The sequence below is a fragment of the Rhinichthys klamathensis genome, unplaced genomic scaffold (assembly GCF_029890125.1).
Source record: "Rhinichthys klamathensis goyatoka isolate OS25496 unplaced genomic scaffold, OSU_Roscu_1.1 h1tg000352l_1, whole genome shotgun sequence".
Lineage (NCBI taxonomy): Eukaryota > Metazoa > Chordata > Actinopteri > Cypriniformes > Leuciscidae > Rhinichthys > Rhinichthys klamathensis.
Genome location: NW_026606863.1, coordinates 517,564 through 533,746, shown reverse-complemented (window position 1 = coordinate 533,746; position 16,183 = coordinate 517,564). Strand labels below are relative to the sequence as shown.

Sequence of the window (16,183 nt, the reverse complement as noted above, 5' to 3'; positions counted from 1 at the left end):
CTTGTGTTGAACATGAGGGGAATTATTGGCTTACTAAACATAAATAAATTTAATATTTTTTAACTTCTTTTAAGATGAGTAATTGCAGTTCTGTGGTGGGTCATTTGGATCTACATGACGTCTGATGTAAAGTCTGTGTCCTGAAGAAAGACCAGTCGAGAAGCACTGATAAAAGTTTGACATTATAATCATTGTTCATTATTTACCTACAAGCTGCAACCTCTGACCCCTGTGCTTTACTGCTGTTCTTGTCAAAGACCTTAAATGCAAAATATAATGTCAAACACAAATCATAAATTACAGATAATCCAAGTAGACAGATGTTGTGTCACCTCTGTATTTTGTGTTTTGCATAACTCTTCATAAACACGGAAAGCTGCTGCTTCTTTGGCTTCCTTCTTATTATTTCCATAAGCCTCCGGAAACTCTCTATCACCGCAAACAAACTTACAGACATAAGTACACAATCTGCAAAAAAGATAAGAGAGAAGTCTGGAATCAAGTTGTATTTCTTTTTAAGAGCTGGAATTAATTTGGCAATTTGTGCAAGTTTTCATTTAACAAGTAGGGGCGAACGCGGGGCTAGTTGTAACACACTTAAAATACTTCCACACATGCCAGCATGACGAAACTTGGTGTATTTACTAGTTGCCATTTAAACACTAACACTTCAATCTTTGTAAGATATCACTGAACATTTATTTAACCATAGCAAAAGTACATTTTTCATCTCTATTTTTTGTTTTTATTTAAAGGGGTCATGAACTGGCTTTTTAATTTTTTTTATATTGTTGTCTGAGGTCAACTTATGACGTTGGCTTGGTTTTTACATTCAAAAACAGCAAAATGAATAAGTAATAGGCTATTTTCTACCCTAGTTTTGAGCCTAGCTCAAAAACGCTCAGTAGCCTGGGAAAACCCAGACAACTTCCGGCAAATTTAGATTTGCTCTGAAAGTTAGTCTGGCAAAGAGCTCATTCAAGCCTATTACCAATCCGTCGAAATCGCGGCACCAATCAGAAGCGTTGGGGCGGGCTTTACACGATGACGACAGCGCTGGGATTTTGAAGCAGATTTTGTAGCCTACATTACAAAGATGGATGCCGCCATCGAACATCACTCGTTTGAATCATTTATCGCGTCTGTTTTAAGCCATTTGAACGTTTCCTTTTAGTTAAAAACCGAGCAAAGAACAACACTCGGAGATGTGTCTCCGCCGCTCTGCATACGTCATCTCCTTCATCGCTCTGATTGGGTTTAGGTCTATCCGCGACGTCCATTGGTGACGCCCCTCTGGAAATGATTTGTCTATGGCGCTTTGCCAGACCATAACTCAGTTACAACTGAGAATGCTCTGGTTTTAACCAGGCTAGGCGTCTCGCATTGAAGACTTGGAAGTAAACGCCCACTGCTGTGAGTGGATAACAGTTTTGCATATTATAATGAGTTTCGTGTAATGCGCGAATCGGTGGGCGGGGCTAAACCAGCCGCGTTGAAGTAGGCGTTGATCTTCTGCGGGGGGTGGTGTTTTATCCTCTTTGTCGTCATAGTTCCCCACTTTGAAAAACGAGTCGTTTGCTGAGCCTGGTGTCAATAAAAGCTTTTATTGGACTAACAAGGACGTTTTCAGTTCTGAAACTTACAGGATATTCTTATAATATGATGACCTCTTAGATGTCAAAAGCTCAAGGAAAATTTGATTTCTCAGTTCATCACCCCTTTAAAATTAGACAAATCTGATATTATTTTAATCTCCAATCTGTTGTTTAACAGTTGATATAGTTATTTAATACTTCGCTAACTAGCAGAAGACACTAGCAGGGTTTAAATCCTAGTTGTGCAGGTGGGGCATGTTGTCACACTGCGTTACAATATGCCCCTATTAGAAATATGCTATTATATTCTATACTTTTATGAATTCTATTGAGAAAAACATGTAAATAAAGACTGAGAGTCAATGTTCAGAAATTATTAATTATTATTTTGTTTTGAACTATGCTGTATAGCTGTGTTTTACAGTGTGTGTTTGTTGTCAAACTCCAAAATTAGTTTATTTTTAATTATTGAAAAATGCCATTATTTTATATGAAAAAGTTAATAATTGTATTTTATTAAGAAAATATTTTGGTTTGACTTGTATATTTCTTTGATAGATCAGATAGCATTTTAAGCTGTCATATGGTGATGTTACAATGAACCACACCTATGGGGCATGTTGTCACATTTCACTTCCATTCTTTCGGGGTAAAACAAGAAAAAAAGTATACACTGTATTAATAAAACAAAACCACATAATTGTACTAGACGTGGGAAATTAATGTGGGGAAAAATAAATACTCTAAACCCTAAGTAGATTTACACAAACTGAGAAAGTCAAAAAGCTCCCCGCTCTCCCCTACTTTTCTCTCTTTTCTAGATGAACACTGTGAATCAGAAGATCAATGAGCAGATGTATTGAACACTCACTGAGTAGAGTTTCCTGGATCCATCTTATTGGTCTCACGGGCCTTGAATAATAACCTGTTCTTCTGTGAATGTTCATTGAGCCAACATGTGTAATTCCGCGAAGGTATATTCATGTTGTTGGAAATGTTTTGAGCAGATGATGTCGTCTGCAGTTAAAGACAGATACATTAATTCTCAAAAGACTTTCCATATATGATCTACACTCTACATAATTATTACAATAACATTAATATTAAATTTTAAATATAAAATAGCAAATATGTACACAGCTGTGCTAGTGCTAGACTGAATAAACTATTTCATGCTACATATATAACATTTTAATTACAGATTTAATGTTGTGAATGCTCTTTATATATATATATATATATATATATATAATCTCACCAAGGCTGCATTTATTTGATCCAAAATACAGTAAAGAAAAAAGTAATACTGTGAAATATTAACTGGTGTAATTTATTCCTGTGATCAAAGATTAATTTTCAGCATCATTACTCCAGTCTTCAGTGCCACACATCATTCTAAGATAATTTATTATTATCAATGTTGAAAACAGTTTTAGCTGCTTTTTTTTTTTTTTTAAATAAACACGGGATTCAAACGTTTGGTGCAAGTAATTTATACTTTTATTTAGCAAATACACATTAAACTGATAACAAGACAGAAAAGATATTTATGCCATTAATAAATATTACAAAAAAAGTTTTATTTATAATAAATGCTGTTCTTTTGAACTTTCTATTCATCAAAGAATCCAGAAAAATAATGTCACACAGTTTCCACAAAAATATTAAGCAGCACGACAGTAACATTATTAACAATATTAATGTTTCTTGAGCAGCAAATCATCATATTAGAGTGATTTCTGAAGGATCATGTGACACTGAAGACTGGAGTAATGACGCTGAAAATTCAGCTTTGATCACAGGAATAAATTACACTTTACTATATATTCACATAGAAAACAGTTATGTTAAAATGTAATAATATTTTACATTTTTACTGTATTTTGGATCAAATCAATGCAGCCTTTGTGAGATTAAGAGACTACTTTAACAAAAAAATTTTTTTTTACTTTTAACCAAACTTTTGACCGAAAGAAAACAGAAATCATACTGAATGATTAGGTTTAGGACAGTACTGCTAAAAATCAGATCTATGGAAAGTGCACATTAAACATGAAACCCTAACGTGTGTGTGAGTGTTACTTATATAACATATATTTACTTACAGACTCAATATTGGGAGAGCTCCTGAGGCCATCAAGGGCGTTCTTGGCAGCACTTTGCCTGGCCTCCTTCTTGGATTTCCCAGTGCCATCAGGAAACCGCTGACCATTTACAATAGCCCTCATAGTGAATCTGATAACAATATTTGATCACAAAACAGTTATAGTTGTCAGTTACAATAATGTTAGTCATTGACTTTGTATCATTTGCACAAACAGCACAGAAAATGTTCCTCGGCAGACTTCACTCAGTTCAACTGTATGTATATTTTGATTGAATGAATGATATTTCCATACGTTTTGTTGTGGCTCGGTCCCTCAGTGGATCCCTCCTCATACTCCACGGTGCATTGAGCCTTCTGCTGGTACTCATTCAGCCGAGAAATATAATTTCTTGACAGAGACTCCATAACTACATAAGCAGACAGCGACACAACTTCACTGAATGTTTACCTTGATCAGCTCGTGAATGTCATATCTTCACCGGACGAACACAAAAACACTCGTTACCGTGATCTCATATCAGGTTTACACGGTACTAATAGTGTCAGCTCACACTGACATCCTTCACAGCTCACAATAATTAATACTTTCATTTCTACATATCATCATCATTCAGTTCGATTAAGTTTCGATTTCCGGAATTCAACGTCATCGCTACACAGTGGATTGACCAATCGAAAGCCACGCATGTTGATAGGCCACACCTACCTGAAAAATAACATTCTTTTAAAGTACAGATATATAAATGTATATAATATTACGTAGATATAGAATAAATTACCAGGCATAGTAATTCAAAATACGTGTTGCAGCATGTTAAAATATATAAAATCGAAACATTTCTCTTTTTTACATTAGGTTTCATAAAATATTTTATTTTATTTCACAGCCTGTGAGAGATGCATCCGTCGTCACCACTTTTCTCAGTACCATATGGTACGATAGTATCCAGAAATCTACAGGTATGTTAAAACTTTAGCTGACACATTTTGGAATAATCTGATCATATTTTTGATCAGCTGTCAAGCTAATTTTGACATTTTATCTTGACACATATGAGTGAGTAGGCATTTATTTTGACCGTTACACAGTCAATAGGATTATTATTTACAATGAGAGCCAGGCAATTTAAGTATTTATGCACTGTTAAAGATTTTTATTTTCACAGAAACATGCCAACAATATCAAATCAGATTCACAAACAGTAAAAAGAGAAAAAAAAAAAAATATTGCTCCAAATGTGCCACTTTTTCCCACATGACATATGATTCCATAACCTGTAGACGAGATTAAAAGCGCCATGATTTTAGCTCGAGAATATTATGCAATACAGACATAATAACAAAATCTGACAGATCCAACTTCTGTTCCAAATGTAATTCATGCAAATAAGAAACGGACAGAATCGGCAGTCAACCACTGTTACAAGATATTTCATGTAAACATACAGATTAAATTGATCAGAAATGAGTTTTTAGACTATGTAAATTGCACATTTTGTCATTTTTCAACACAAGTTTTTCTTTCTTTTGTGGAACACACTCTTTGTTGTATGGAAACGAACCGACATTCTGCTAAAAAACAGCATGAGGATGAGTAAATGATGACAAAAGTTTCATTTTTTAAAGGGGTCATATAATGCCATTTTTGTACAAGCTAATTTGATTCTATAGGGTCTAAATTAAAAGTTTGTAATATACTTTAATTAAAAATTCTCATTAGTATTGTATGAAAACACTTATTTTACCTGGTCAAAAACAGCTCTGTTTTCAGCACGCCGTTTCAGTGTATATGACTTTAAATGATAATGAGCTTTGCTCACCCCGCCCCTCTGTTCTGTGCGTACACCGTTTGTAACACAATAACCATAACCAGGGCCGTAGCTAGAGGATTCGGGGCCCCCTGAAAAAATATTGATGTGGGCCCCCACCACCCTCCACCAATATCATATACTGTACAATAGATGAACATGGAGGCCCACATATAACAGAAGATGGTGATGTTGTTGTAAAACCTTTATTTTAAAAGTTAAATGTTTATATAAAAATTACAACTAATAAAAACTAACAAAAAGCAAGAAATTGTTAAATAATAATAAAAACCAATTATTAAAAAGTAATATTTTTTCCCCCCATCAGTCTGTTATAATTCATAAATCAAAAAGTAAACATTTAGAAATTGACAAGAATGCAGTCTAATTAAAAAAATAAAACCATTTATTGCCTTATTTTTTAATAAAGATAATATGGAACTGGTAATATTATTAAATAAAGCGAATACATTTATTCATCCAAGTGCAGTGTGTTGTATTCGTGTTTTCTCGATGTTTTAAATATCATCAGCCGGCAGGTCAGATGCATATTGTAATGCGTCGTGACTCGTTTTTTAAACTCTATTTACAATAGTGTAAAAAGACAGGAATTTAGACCACGTAATCATTCGGTCGATTGTGGCGCGCACCGATAATAAAAAATGACTGTACACGGCAGACTGTAGACACAAGTTTTCTAATTCCCAGCGAAATAACAATAACTTTAAGAACGTCTTGATCGACTGGGATACAACCACTCTCCTTGCCTCCCTCTCCGTCTTTTCCTGGCATTTCTGGTACCTGATTTGTGTTTTCTTTTCCCCGACATTTTTCAGTCAGTCAGTCTCCTGCGCTTCCACCAAGTTCATCGTTAACTTCAGGCTGCCGCCTCAACTCTGATTGGTTCTGTTCACGAGCTGGGGTGGGACTTACAATTTTATTGGGTCCATCTGATGTTTGTCACTGACTCTGACTGAATAATTAATAAATACTTTAGGTCGGACTAAACCATTTTTATGGAGGTAAGAGAAGCAGATATTTGGAAAAATATTTACCCAAATTCCACGTTTTTGTGGTTTTCATTTAAATCTCAGGCATACAACTAATATAAATATTAGAATTATTCATACAACAGGGGCCTAAATAGTATAACTGCTGGATTTTGTGGGGCCCCCTGGGCAGCGGGGGCCCCTATAATTGTCACCACCTTTCACCCCACTAGCGACGGCCCTGACCATAACGCATTGTTCAGTATAAACGTGGGATTATGAATTATATTGAGAACATCATACATAGAAAACATGCCGTAATGTACCCTGAGTGTAAACCTTAGCCGCATTCATTGTGAAGCGTGAAGCTAGCGATTTGCAAAGATTAATATAAATATTAATAAAACGTTACACTCACTTCAGTTGTTCTAGAGGTTCAGCAGGAACACGAATATCTGCTACCGATCCTTTTTTCATGAGCAGCTTCTTAGCAAATCCAGCTTTATACTGACCCTCGTCTATAAAGCAGTCTGGTGAGAAATGATTCGGCAAACATGAGAGCATTGACGTTGCTCGTGGGGAATATTCCCTTCGAAAACAAACTCAGCCACTGCGTCTTCAGCGGTTCGGATTTGGGAACATTAAAATGACTGTGTTCGTTATTACACCCAAGAACAGAACACCACAATCGCTTAGACGCCATTCTGCTCATAGACAGTGCTCCAGCATATCAACAATGAGCGCGCCGGTCCGCGCAGACTATGATTGACAGCTCTCACGAGCGAGGGCGGGTCTGTGTTGAAACGTTGCTGTCGGTTGCTGTGAATCAACGATCGTGGGAGGGGCTTCCGAGCGTGTGACGTCACACGGTCGAACGGCTTGATTTGAGGCAGGGGAAAACATATAAGGAGATTAAAACAAAAACACTGGATGGATTTTTATCATTATATGATGGTTGTGTACAGGCACTGCCAACACACATTTCAGTACAATCAACTTGTAAAAGTGCATGTACCATTATGACCCCTTTAAAAATGTAGTTGCTTTATAGACTGAATTGGACACTTGCCATCTGTATCAGTCTGAATCTAAAGCACTTTTTGTAAGTTTCTCTATAGAAGCATCTGCTAAATGCTTCACCTTTAATGTTACAGTATAAGCATCTGCTATTATTATAAAGGCATAAAGAGGAGACGAGATCTCATCAGAAGGTCTTGATGTCTTTATCTGTCTTCAGGACTGATATATTGATCCAGTTCTCTGATCAGCTCTGTGGCGTCTGGTCTGTCTTTAGGATTGGCGCTCAACATTCGCTCTATGAGCTTGTGCTATTTCATCAGCATCACCCGTGAAAAACGAGATAGCATGTTAGATAATGCTCATCTTTGAGTAAGTGATCATACCAAGGTCATATTCAAAATAACTGAATGATAAACTGATTGATAATTTCAACATTAAAAACATGCTGAATCTTCAATCATGAAATTACACTCACTTCAAAGCTATATTTCTTGGATAACTCCGGAGGGAAATTCCTATTTCTTAAATCAGGCCAAATCTAAAAGTCAGAAAGAAAGAAAAAAGTCATTATTTATAGTAATTTGAATACTTAAAGTTCAGACAGAAAATGACTGCATGGACTGTATTATTATATAAAGGGTGAATCAAAATGAAATAAATCAAACCTTGTCCCTTTCCGTCACCGAGCCAAGTTTCCAGAGAAGCTCAAAGTATACGAGACCCAGAGCGTAGATATCCACCTCTTTGTCATAATTTTGGATCACCTAAATATTTAAAGCAATAAAAAGTGTTAGGAACAGTTGCAAAAAGGCATTTCACTTTTAAAAGCCTCTGGGACAGCGGTTTCAATCATTCAAGTACAGCTCCTCTCTCTTTGAAAGAGGAAACATCAAATTCTTGATTTTATACATCAAATTATGATCACATTTCATATTTGAAATCATCAATTTAATCTGACAACAACTGTCTCATAAATGTTGTTTCTTATGATCAAATAGCGTTAAAAAAACGTATTTTCAGACCGGACCAGCCAATGCGCATGTGCAGTCTCTTTTTTTTTAGAGGGCACAGTAGGACTTTTTTTGTTGTTGTTGTTGTTGTTTAAAGTCAAAGATTCTGTTCTTTTATATTTATATATATATATATATATATATTGTTCATTCAGATATTAATATAACAAAATATTTTGGGGGCAATACAATTTTTCTTTTAAGTTGTCAAAAAGGCTGGAGCTGACTGGCAACTTTTTTGCTTTTTTTTATATTAAAAAAAAAAAATATATATACTTGTGCACATTACTGATCTCAGTGTGCATGATATACCAGTGACCAATATTCCTAATGATCATTTTGTCAAATGCCTCTGAAATTAAAGGGTTAGTTCACCCAAAGGAAATAAAGACATCATCAAAGTAGTCCATGTGACATCAGTGGGTTAGTTAGAGTGTGTTGAAGCATCGAAAATACATTTTGGTCCAAAAATAACAAAAACTACGACTTTATTCAGCATTGTATTGTCTTCCGGTTCTGTTGTGGATCCGCGTTCAGTGCCGCCGCTGACGTAAGACGCTGCTGACGTGTGTCTGGTGTGTGTGTGTGTGTGTGTGTGTGTGTATTCTGGTTCTGTTGTGGATCCGCGTTCAGTGCTGCTGCTGACGTAAGACGCTGCTGACGTGTGTCTGGTGTGTGTGTGTGTGTGTGTGTGTGTGTGTGTATTCTGGTTCTGTTGTGGATCCGCGTTCAGTGCCGCCGCTGACGTAAGACGCTGATGACATGTGTCTGGTGTGTGTGTGTGTGTGTGTATTCTGGTTCTGTTGTGGATCCGCGTTCAGTGCCGCTGCTGACGTAAGACGCTGCTGACGTGTGTCTGGTGTGTGTGTGTGTGTGTGTGTGTGTATTCTGGTTCTGTTGTGGATCCGCGTTCAGTGCCGCTGCTGACGTAAGACGCTGCTGACGTGTGTCTGGTGTGTGTGTGTGTGTGTGTGTGTTGTCTGGTGCGTCCGTGTATTCGGGTTCAAATAAATATGGCTGGGCAAAAAAATGCAAGTCTTCCTCTGTGTGGAAATCCTTAGACATGTTTGTGAAGATTGTTTTGTTTCCAGCGTGGGTGACCTAACCCTTTTGGGTGACCTAACCCTTTAATTTCTCTCTTATTTTTCAAATCTCTGCCCACTAACCAGCTCCATTCTGGCATGTGACATCCATTTATCACAATCAATTCCCAATGGATAAAATCAAGTTCTCCTCTACATTTGTCCTTTTAATATCCATTTTACTTGGAAATCCATTAAATTATACCAGTAAAATGGGTTGTTGTAGACAGGGTTCATATTTCAATGCACTCCTCCTGACTCACCTGCTCCGGGGCCATGTATAAAGGAGATCCTGTGTCGATAGTCCGTTCCGGCAGTCGCTCATCTTTGTCATTTTCTGCTGCAGTCACGAGGCCGAAGTCTCCAACCTTCACGCCTCCATCACTGCTGAACATTATGTTTGCAGGCTTAAATAAAGAAACAGAAAAAAGTCATCAAAACAGTGTGCAAACCAGGGTTGAAGTGGAAACCAGGAGTAGGGAATTCCTTTTCAATTCAAATCAGTGTTAATATTGTTAACTAAAACTAAAAATAGTTATTAGTTTTAGTTTTAAATCAAAATTGAAAACATTTCCATTACTTAAAATTAAATTAAATAATTGTAATAAAAATACAATTATTTCGGCTAGTTGCCAAGGCTATGTTTCTAATTATAGTTTAGTTTACCTTAGAGTACTAAAATGTAAATAAAAATTTATACAAATTATACAGACAATATTAAAACAAAATAAACGCACAAAACAAAATTACTAAACTTTAACTAAAATTTTAAGGAAAACAGAAAATATAATAAAAACATTCAAAATATTAGTAAAAAAAACCTACAGTTGTACATTAATAATACTAAAATAACACGGATTCAATTTGACCATAAACACAAATGGTAAAACTTCAAGAAACATTACATCATGATAATAATTTAAGGGGTGGTTGATTATGATTTCACTTTTCTAACTTTAGTTAGTGTGTAATGTTGCTGTTTCAGCATAAACAACATCTGCAAAGTTACAACGCTCAAAGTTCAAAGCAAAGGGGGATATTTGCTTTTAAAGAAATCGTTTTTTAAGGACTACAACAAACGGATGGTAGGAACTACACGAGCTTCCTCCCGGGTGAGTGACATCACTAACCCTAAAATTTACATAAACCCCGCCCCCGGGAACACCCCCTGAGAAGAGGAAGAGCTATTGTAGTCGAGCACATTTGTGAGTCAGCTTAAACTGTAGCATCCGTCTATTTACATGCAATAGAAAGTCACTCTGTGTGCGTCTCACAACAGTTCCTATATAAGCGATTTATAGATTATCCTGATAGAATATGCTAATTTAAGATTGTTAACGCCACATCAGCAACATAAATTCATCAACTAACCATTCAGAGATGTCCTGTTGCATTCTACATGTTGTCACTTCTTCTTACTGTGCGTTCACACCGGACGCGAATAGCGAGTCAAATTCGCGGCTGCCGCGTCTAGTTTGACGCTTGACCACTTTGTGTTAATTCGCGTGTCAATGGCGAAATTGACCTGCGTAAAAACAAAAGTTTGAAGCGAAATTTACGCGCGTCAGAGGCGAAATCCGGAGGCGAAAGTTTCGAAACCTGTTGGCGGCCATCTTTTTAGATGTTTATCGAGCATTAGCATTAATCGAGAGAGTCACCGCTCGTATATGCTCTGGAGAGCAGAAACAGCTGCGTAGGGGACATCGTCGCTGTACTCGGGTCCACCCGACCCTCCGGAGGGTTTCAGGAGTTTCACAATTTGCTCCAGGAGCTAGGTTTGGTGGACCTAACGGTGAGGACGCTGACGAGGACAGCGTAGGCCGTTTAAGGCCTCGGCCTCGAGTGGTCTATGCCTGTCGAGCCTGCGCTCTACAGCCCGGCGCGAGCTTCACCCTCGCCCGCACCCACCTAATCTGTCATTTATTTTTGTTTTGATAATAAATGGAGCCTCCAAAAGTGAAACCTGTCTTGTGATTTTAAAAAAAGTTTTTATACACTAAATTGTGTTTGTTGTCTTTACATTAGAATAATAATGTTTCATATAATCTAGAATAGATATGGAATAAATAGCATTCAATACAAAATGAGTATCTCTCATATATTGAAATCGAGTTTTTATGTGAAAGATTTGCTTTGCACACCAAGCATTTTAGTCATATTACAAAATAATTTATTGAGGCCAAACATAAAATAACATCATAAACTGTCACTTCACCACGTGACAGCAGCGAGCAGGCTCCTGATTGGTTAACGCGGCGCGAATTGACGCAGAAGTTCAGATTTTTCAACTCGGGCGGCATACGCGAATTCGCGTCAAGCGCGAGAATACACAAAAAGCACTACATAAAACATTTGCGCCATTCGCGCGAACTTGACGCGCGAATGAGGCGTATTCGCGTCTACCGCGCCGCGCTCTACGCCTCATTCGCGCCGCAGGAATTTTTTACGCGCGTAACACGTCTTTGCATTGACTTAACATTGAAATCACTCGCGCCTGATGCGCTATTCGCGTATTTTAGCATGTGTCTGCGCACACTCTTGAAGCTCCCCCCCCTGAGCTGCAGCTCATTTGCATTTAAAGGGCCAGACACAAAACGGTGCGTTTTTGCTAACCCTCAAAAAGTGACAACTTTAACATGCTATATAAAAATATCTGTGGGGTATTTTGAGCTAAAACTTCACATACACACTCTGGGGACATCAGAGATTTATTTTACATCTTGTGAAAAGGGCATTATACACCACCCCTTTATATTATTACTCAGTTGTGTGCCTCTTCAGTATCCTGTGTGTCCCGGCGAATTCGATTCAAATTCAGAAAAATTCAGTTCTTAATTGTCATTTTTATCGGAGTCTGATGTAAGCTCATTTTAGCGAGGTGCTCACCTTCAGGTCTCTGTGGATCAAGCCCTTGGAGTGAATGTAGTCCACGGCCGTCAGCACCTGTCCGCTGATCCGTGCCGCATCCGCTCTCCTCTCTGGGAAACTTTCCTTTGAAAAGTTCCTTTTATCAATCCAGGCTCGCAGCGTGTCTCCCTCACAGAGCTCCATCTGAATGTAGAGGAACTCTGTCCCCGGGCCACTGCCAGAACTAAAGCCAACAGATACATGGATTTTTAGCAGAACAAATGTTTTCGATATTTGGTAAAAAAAACAAAACAAGTTCAATTCAAATATACAATGATGAGCCAAAACATTATGAGCCCCTGCCTAATGTTGGTCCTCCACATGCTGCCAAAACATCGCCGACCCACAGAGACAAGGGGCCAGATTTACTAAATGCGGCAAATTAGATGCGCAAATGCGCCGATGGGAGTGCCAAGTTTTGCACGTGATCTACTGAAGAAGCGCAAATTAAAGAACACAGACGAAGTCAAATCATTTACATTATGACCAACGCAATCTACCAAGAGCAGTGCAAATTAACGTTGGGACCACGGATAAGGCAGGTGAAAATGCGGACTCCAAAGAAATTAAAACGAGTGGAAATTTCTCCCTTCTACCACGAGCTATCTGTTCTCTATGGAAGCTTGTTTCCACCACAGAATGAAAAATAAAAAAGGTAATTGCGACTTTTTATCTCACAATTTTGACTTTTTTTCTGACAATTGCGAGTTTACATCTCACAATTCTGACTTTATTTCTCACAATTGCCAGATATAAAGTCAGAATTGTGAGATATAAAGTCAGAATTGCATGATATAAAGTCGCAATTGCGTGTTATAAAGTCAGAATTGCGAGATATAAAGTAAGAATTGCGGGATATAAAGTCAGAATTGCGAGATATAAAGTCAGAATTGCGTGTTATAAAGTCAGAATTGCGAGATATAAAGTCAGAATTGCGAGATATAAAGTCAGAATTGCGAGATATAAAGTCAGAATTGATTGATATAAAGTCGCAATTGCGTGTTATAAAGTCAGAATTGTGAGATATAAAGTCAGAATTGATTGATATAAAGTCACAATTGCAGGTTATAAAGTCAGAATTGCGTGTTATAAAGTCAGAATTGCGAGATATAAAGTCAGAATTGCGAGATATAAAGTCAGAATTGATTGATATAAAGTCAGAATTGCGTGTTATAAAGTCAGAATTGTGAGATATAAAGTCAGAATTGCGAGATATAAAGTCAGAATTGATAGATATAAAGTCGCAATTGCGTGTTATAGTCAGAATTCTGAGATATAAAGTCAGAATTGCGAGATATAAAGTCAGAATTGTGAGATATAAAGTCAGAATTGTGAGATATAAAGTCAGAATTGATTGATATAAAGTCGCAATTGCAGGTTATAAAGTCAGAATTGCGAGATATAAAGTCAGAATTGATTGATATAAAGTCGCAATTGCGTGTTATAAAGTCAGAATTGTGAGATATAAAGTCAGAATTGATTGATATAAAGTCACAATTGCAGGTTATAAAGTCAGAATTGCGAGATATAAAGTCAGAGTTGATTGATATAAAGTCGCAATTGCGTGTTATAAAGTCAGAATTGCGAGATATAAAGTCAGAATTGATTGATATAAAGTCGCAATTGCATGTTATAAAGTCAGAATTGTGAGATATAAAGTCAGAATTGTGAGATATAAAGTCGCAATTGCGTGTTATAAAGTCAGAATTGTGAGATATAAAGTCAGAATTGATTGATATAAAGTCGCAATTGCGTGTTATAAAGTCAGAATTGTGAGATATAAAGTCAGAATTGATTGATATAAAGTCGCAATTGCAGGTTATAAAGTCAGAATTGTGAGATATAAAGTCAGAATTGATTGATATAAAGTCGCAATTGCGTGTTATAAAGTCAGAATTGTGAGATATAAAGTCAGAATTGATTGATATAAAGTCGCAATTGCGTGTTATAAAGTCAGAATTGTGAGATATAAAGTCAGAATTGATTGATATAAAGTCGCAATTGCGAGATATAAAGTCAGAATTGATTGATATAAAGTCACAATTGCGAGAAATTGCGAGATATAAAGTCAGAATTGCATGTTATAAAGTCAGAATTGCGAGATATAAAGTCAGAATTGCGAGATATAAAGTCAGAATTGATTGATATAAAGTCACAATTGGATGAGATTAGATGGTAAACAAACAATCAATTGCGAGAAATTGCGAGATATAAAGTCAGAATTGCATGTTATAAAGTCAGAATTGCGAGATATAAAGTCAGAATTGCGAGATATAAAGTCAGAATTGCGAGATATAAAGTCAGAATTGATTGATATAAAGTCACAATTTGATGAGATTAGATGGTAAACAAACAATCAATTGCGAGATCTAAAGTCAGAATTGCGTGTTATAAAGTCAGAATTGCGAGATATAAAGTCAGAATTGTAAAGTCAGAATTGCGAGATATAAAGTCAGAATTGATTTATATAAAGTCGCAATTGCAGGTTATAAAGTCAGAATTGCGAGATATAAAGTCAGAATTGATTGATATAAAGTCGCAATTGCGTGATATAAAGTCAGAATTGCGAGATATAAACTATTCTGAGGGGAAAAAAGTTAGTCTTTTTTCCCTTAGAATTGGCCTGATAACTCGCAATTGTGAGAAAAGATGTCAGAATTGCGAGATGTAAACTCGCAATTGTGAGAAAAGAGCCTCAATTCTGTCTTTTTTTCTCGCAATTGCGACTTTATATCTGCGTGGTTCCTTTAAATACTCTCCCTATAAATTTTGCATCTGAATGGGAAACTCCTTCAAATGCAAAACAATTCAGTCTACGCCTTTTCAGCGCTAATTTTTCACTGCGTGTCTTTAGTAAATCCTGACAGTAGTTTTTAAGGCCAAAAGAGGGTTTCCGCTGGTGCAAGCTGTTAGTAAATCTGGCCCATGGACTCTATAAGACCCCAGGAGGTGTGCTGTGGTATCTGGCACCTGTTGTAAAGACAGATCTGTGGCTCGGAGCAGACAGGATAGCCTGTATAGCCCTTGTGCGTTGATGAGCCTCGAGCGCCCAACACCCTGTCGCACAGTTTGTGGTTTGTTCCTCCTCGGACACTGTAGGTAAATCCGCAACACTGTTGGCCAACAAGCCTTGGCGTTTCAGAGATTCTCTGACCCAGTCGCCTTGCCATAATTTTGCCCTTGTCAAAGTCGCCCACCCCTAATTCCTGCCCATTTCTTCTGCATCCAATACGTTGATTATGAGAACTGATTGTTTGTTTACCATCTAATCTACCAAGACCTTAATATGTGGCCTTGTTAGGAGATGATCAAAGATGTTCACTTCACCTGTGACTGGGCATAATGTTTTGGCTCATCAGTGTACATGTTAATGTTAGTTGAAAAATAGGGACTGTATGACTATTCAACAAAGTTGTGTGTTTGGAGTGACAGCTCTCGGCCTGTGGTTAAGAGTTTCTAGTTTACATGACATGTGGACTTTAAGGGATAGTTCACTTTGAAATAACTGACTGACACTATACTAACTGCTTTTATAAAACAAAAGATTACTGTTACTAGACATACAAGGTCTGTAACAAGAGGTGACTGTGCAATACAAATGAGAAGAACTGCCTTTGGTCAGTCAGCTTTTTCTGTGAGAGCAGCTCACACTTGGAACAGTTTGC

The 16,183-nt window shown here is 37.1% G+C and overlaps 2 protein-coding genes across 2 annotated transcripts in view; both read right to left on the bottom strand.

Annotated features, from left to right (window-relative positions):
* eif2ak2 (eukaryotic translation initiation factor 2-alpha kinase 2) overlaps positions 1-16,183 on the bottom strand; it is a 39,094-nt gene that overhangs the window by 13,681 nt on the left and 9,230 nt on the right.
* On the bottom strand, positions 337-4,107 carry LOC130068980 (interferon-induced, double-stranded RNA-activated protein kinase-like). Its single transcript, XM_056232638.1, has 3 exons — positions 3,995-4,107; positions 3,701-3,830; positions 337-468 (listed from the first exon to the last, which is right to left on the bottom strand). Exons 1-3 carry the CDS (start codon positions 4,105-4,107, stop codon positions 448-450), a joined length of 264 nt encoding a protein of 87 aa, XP_056088613.1. The 3' UTR covers positions 337-447.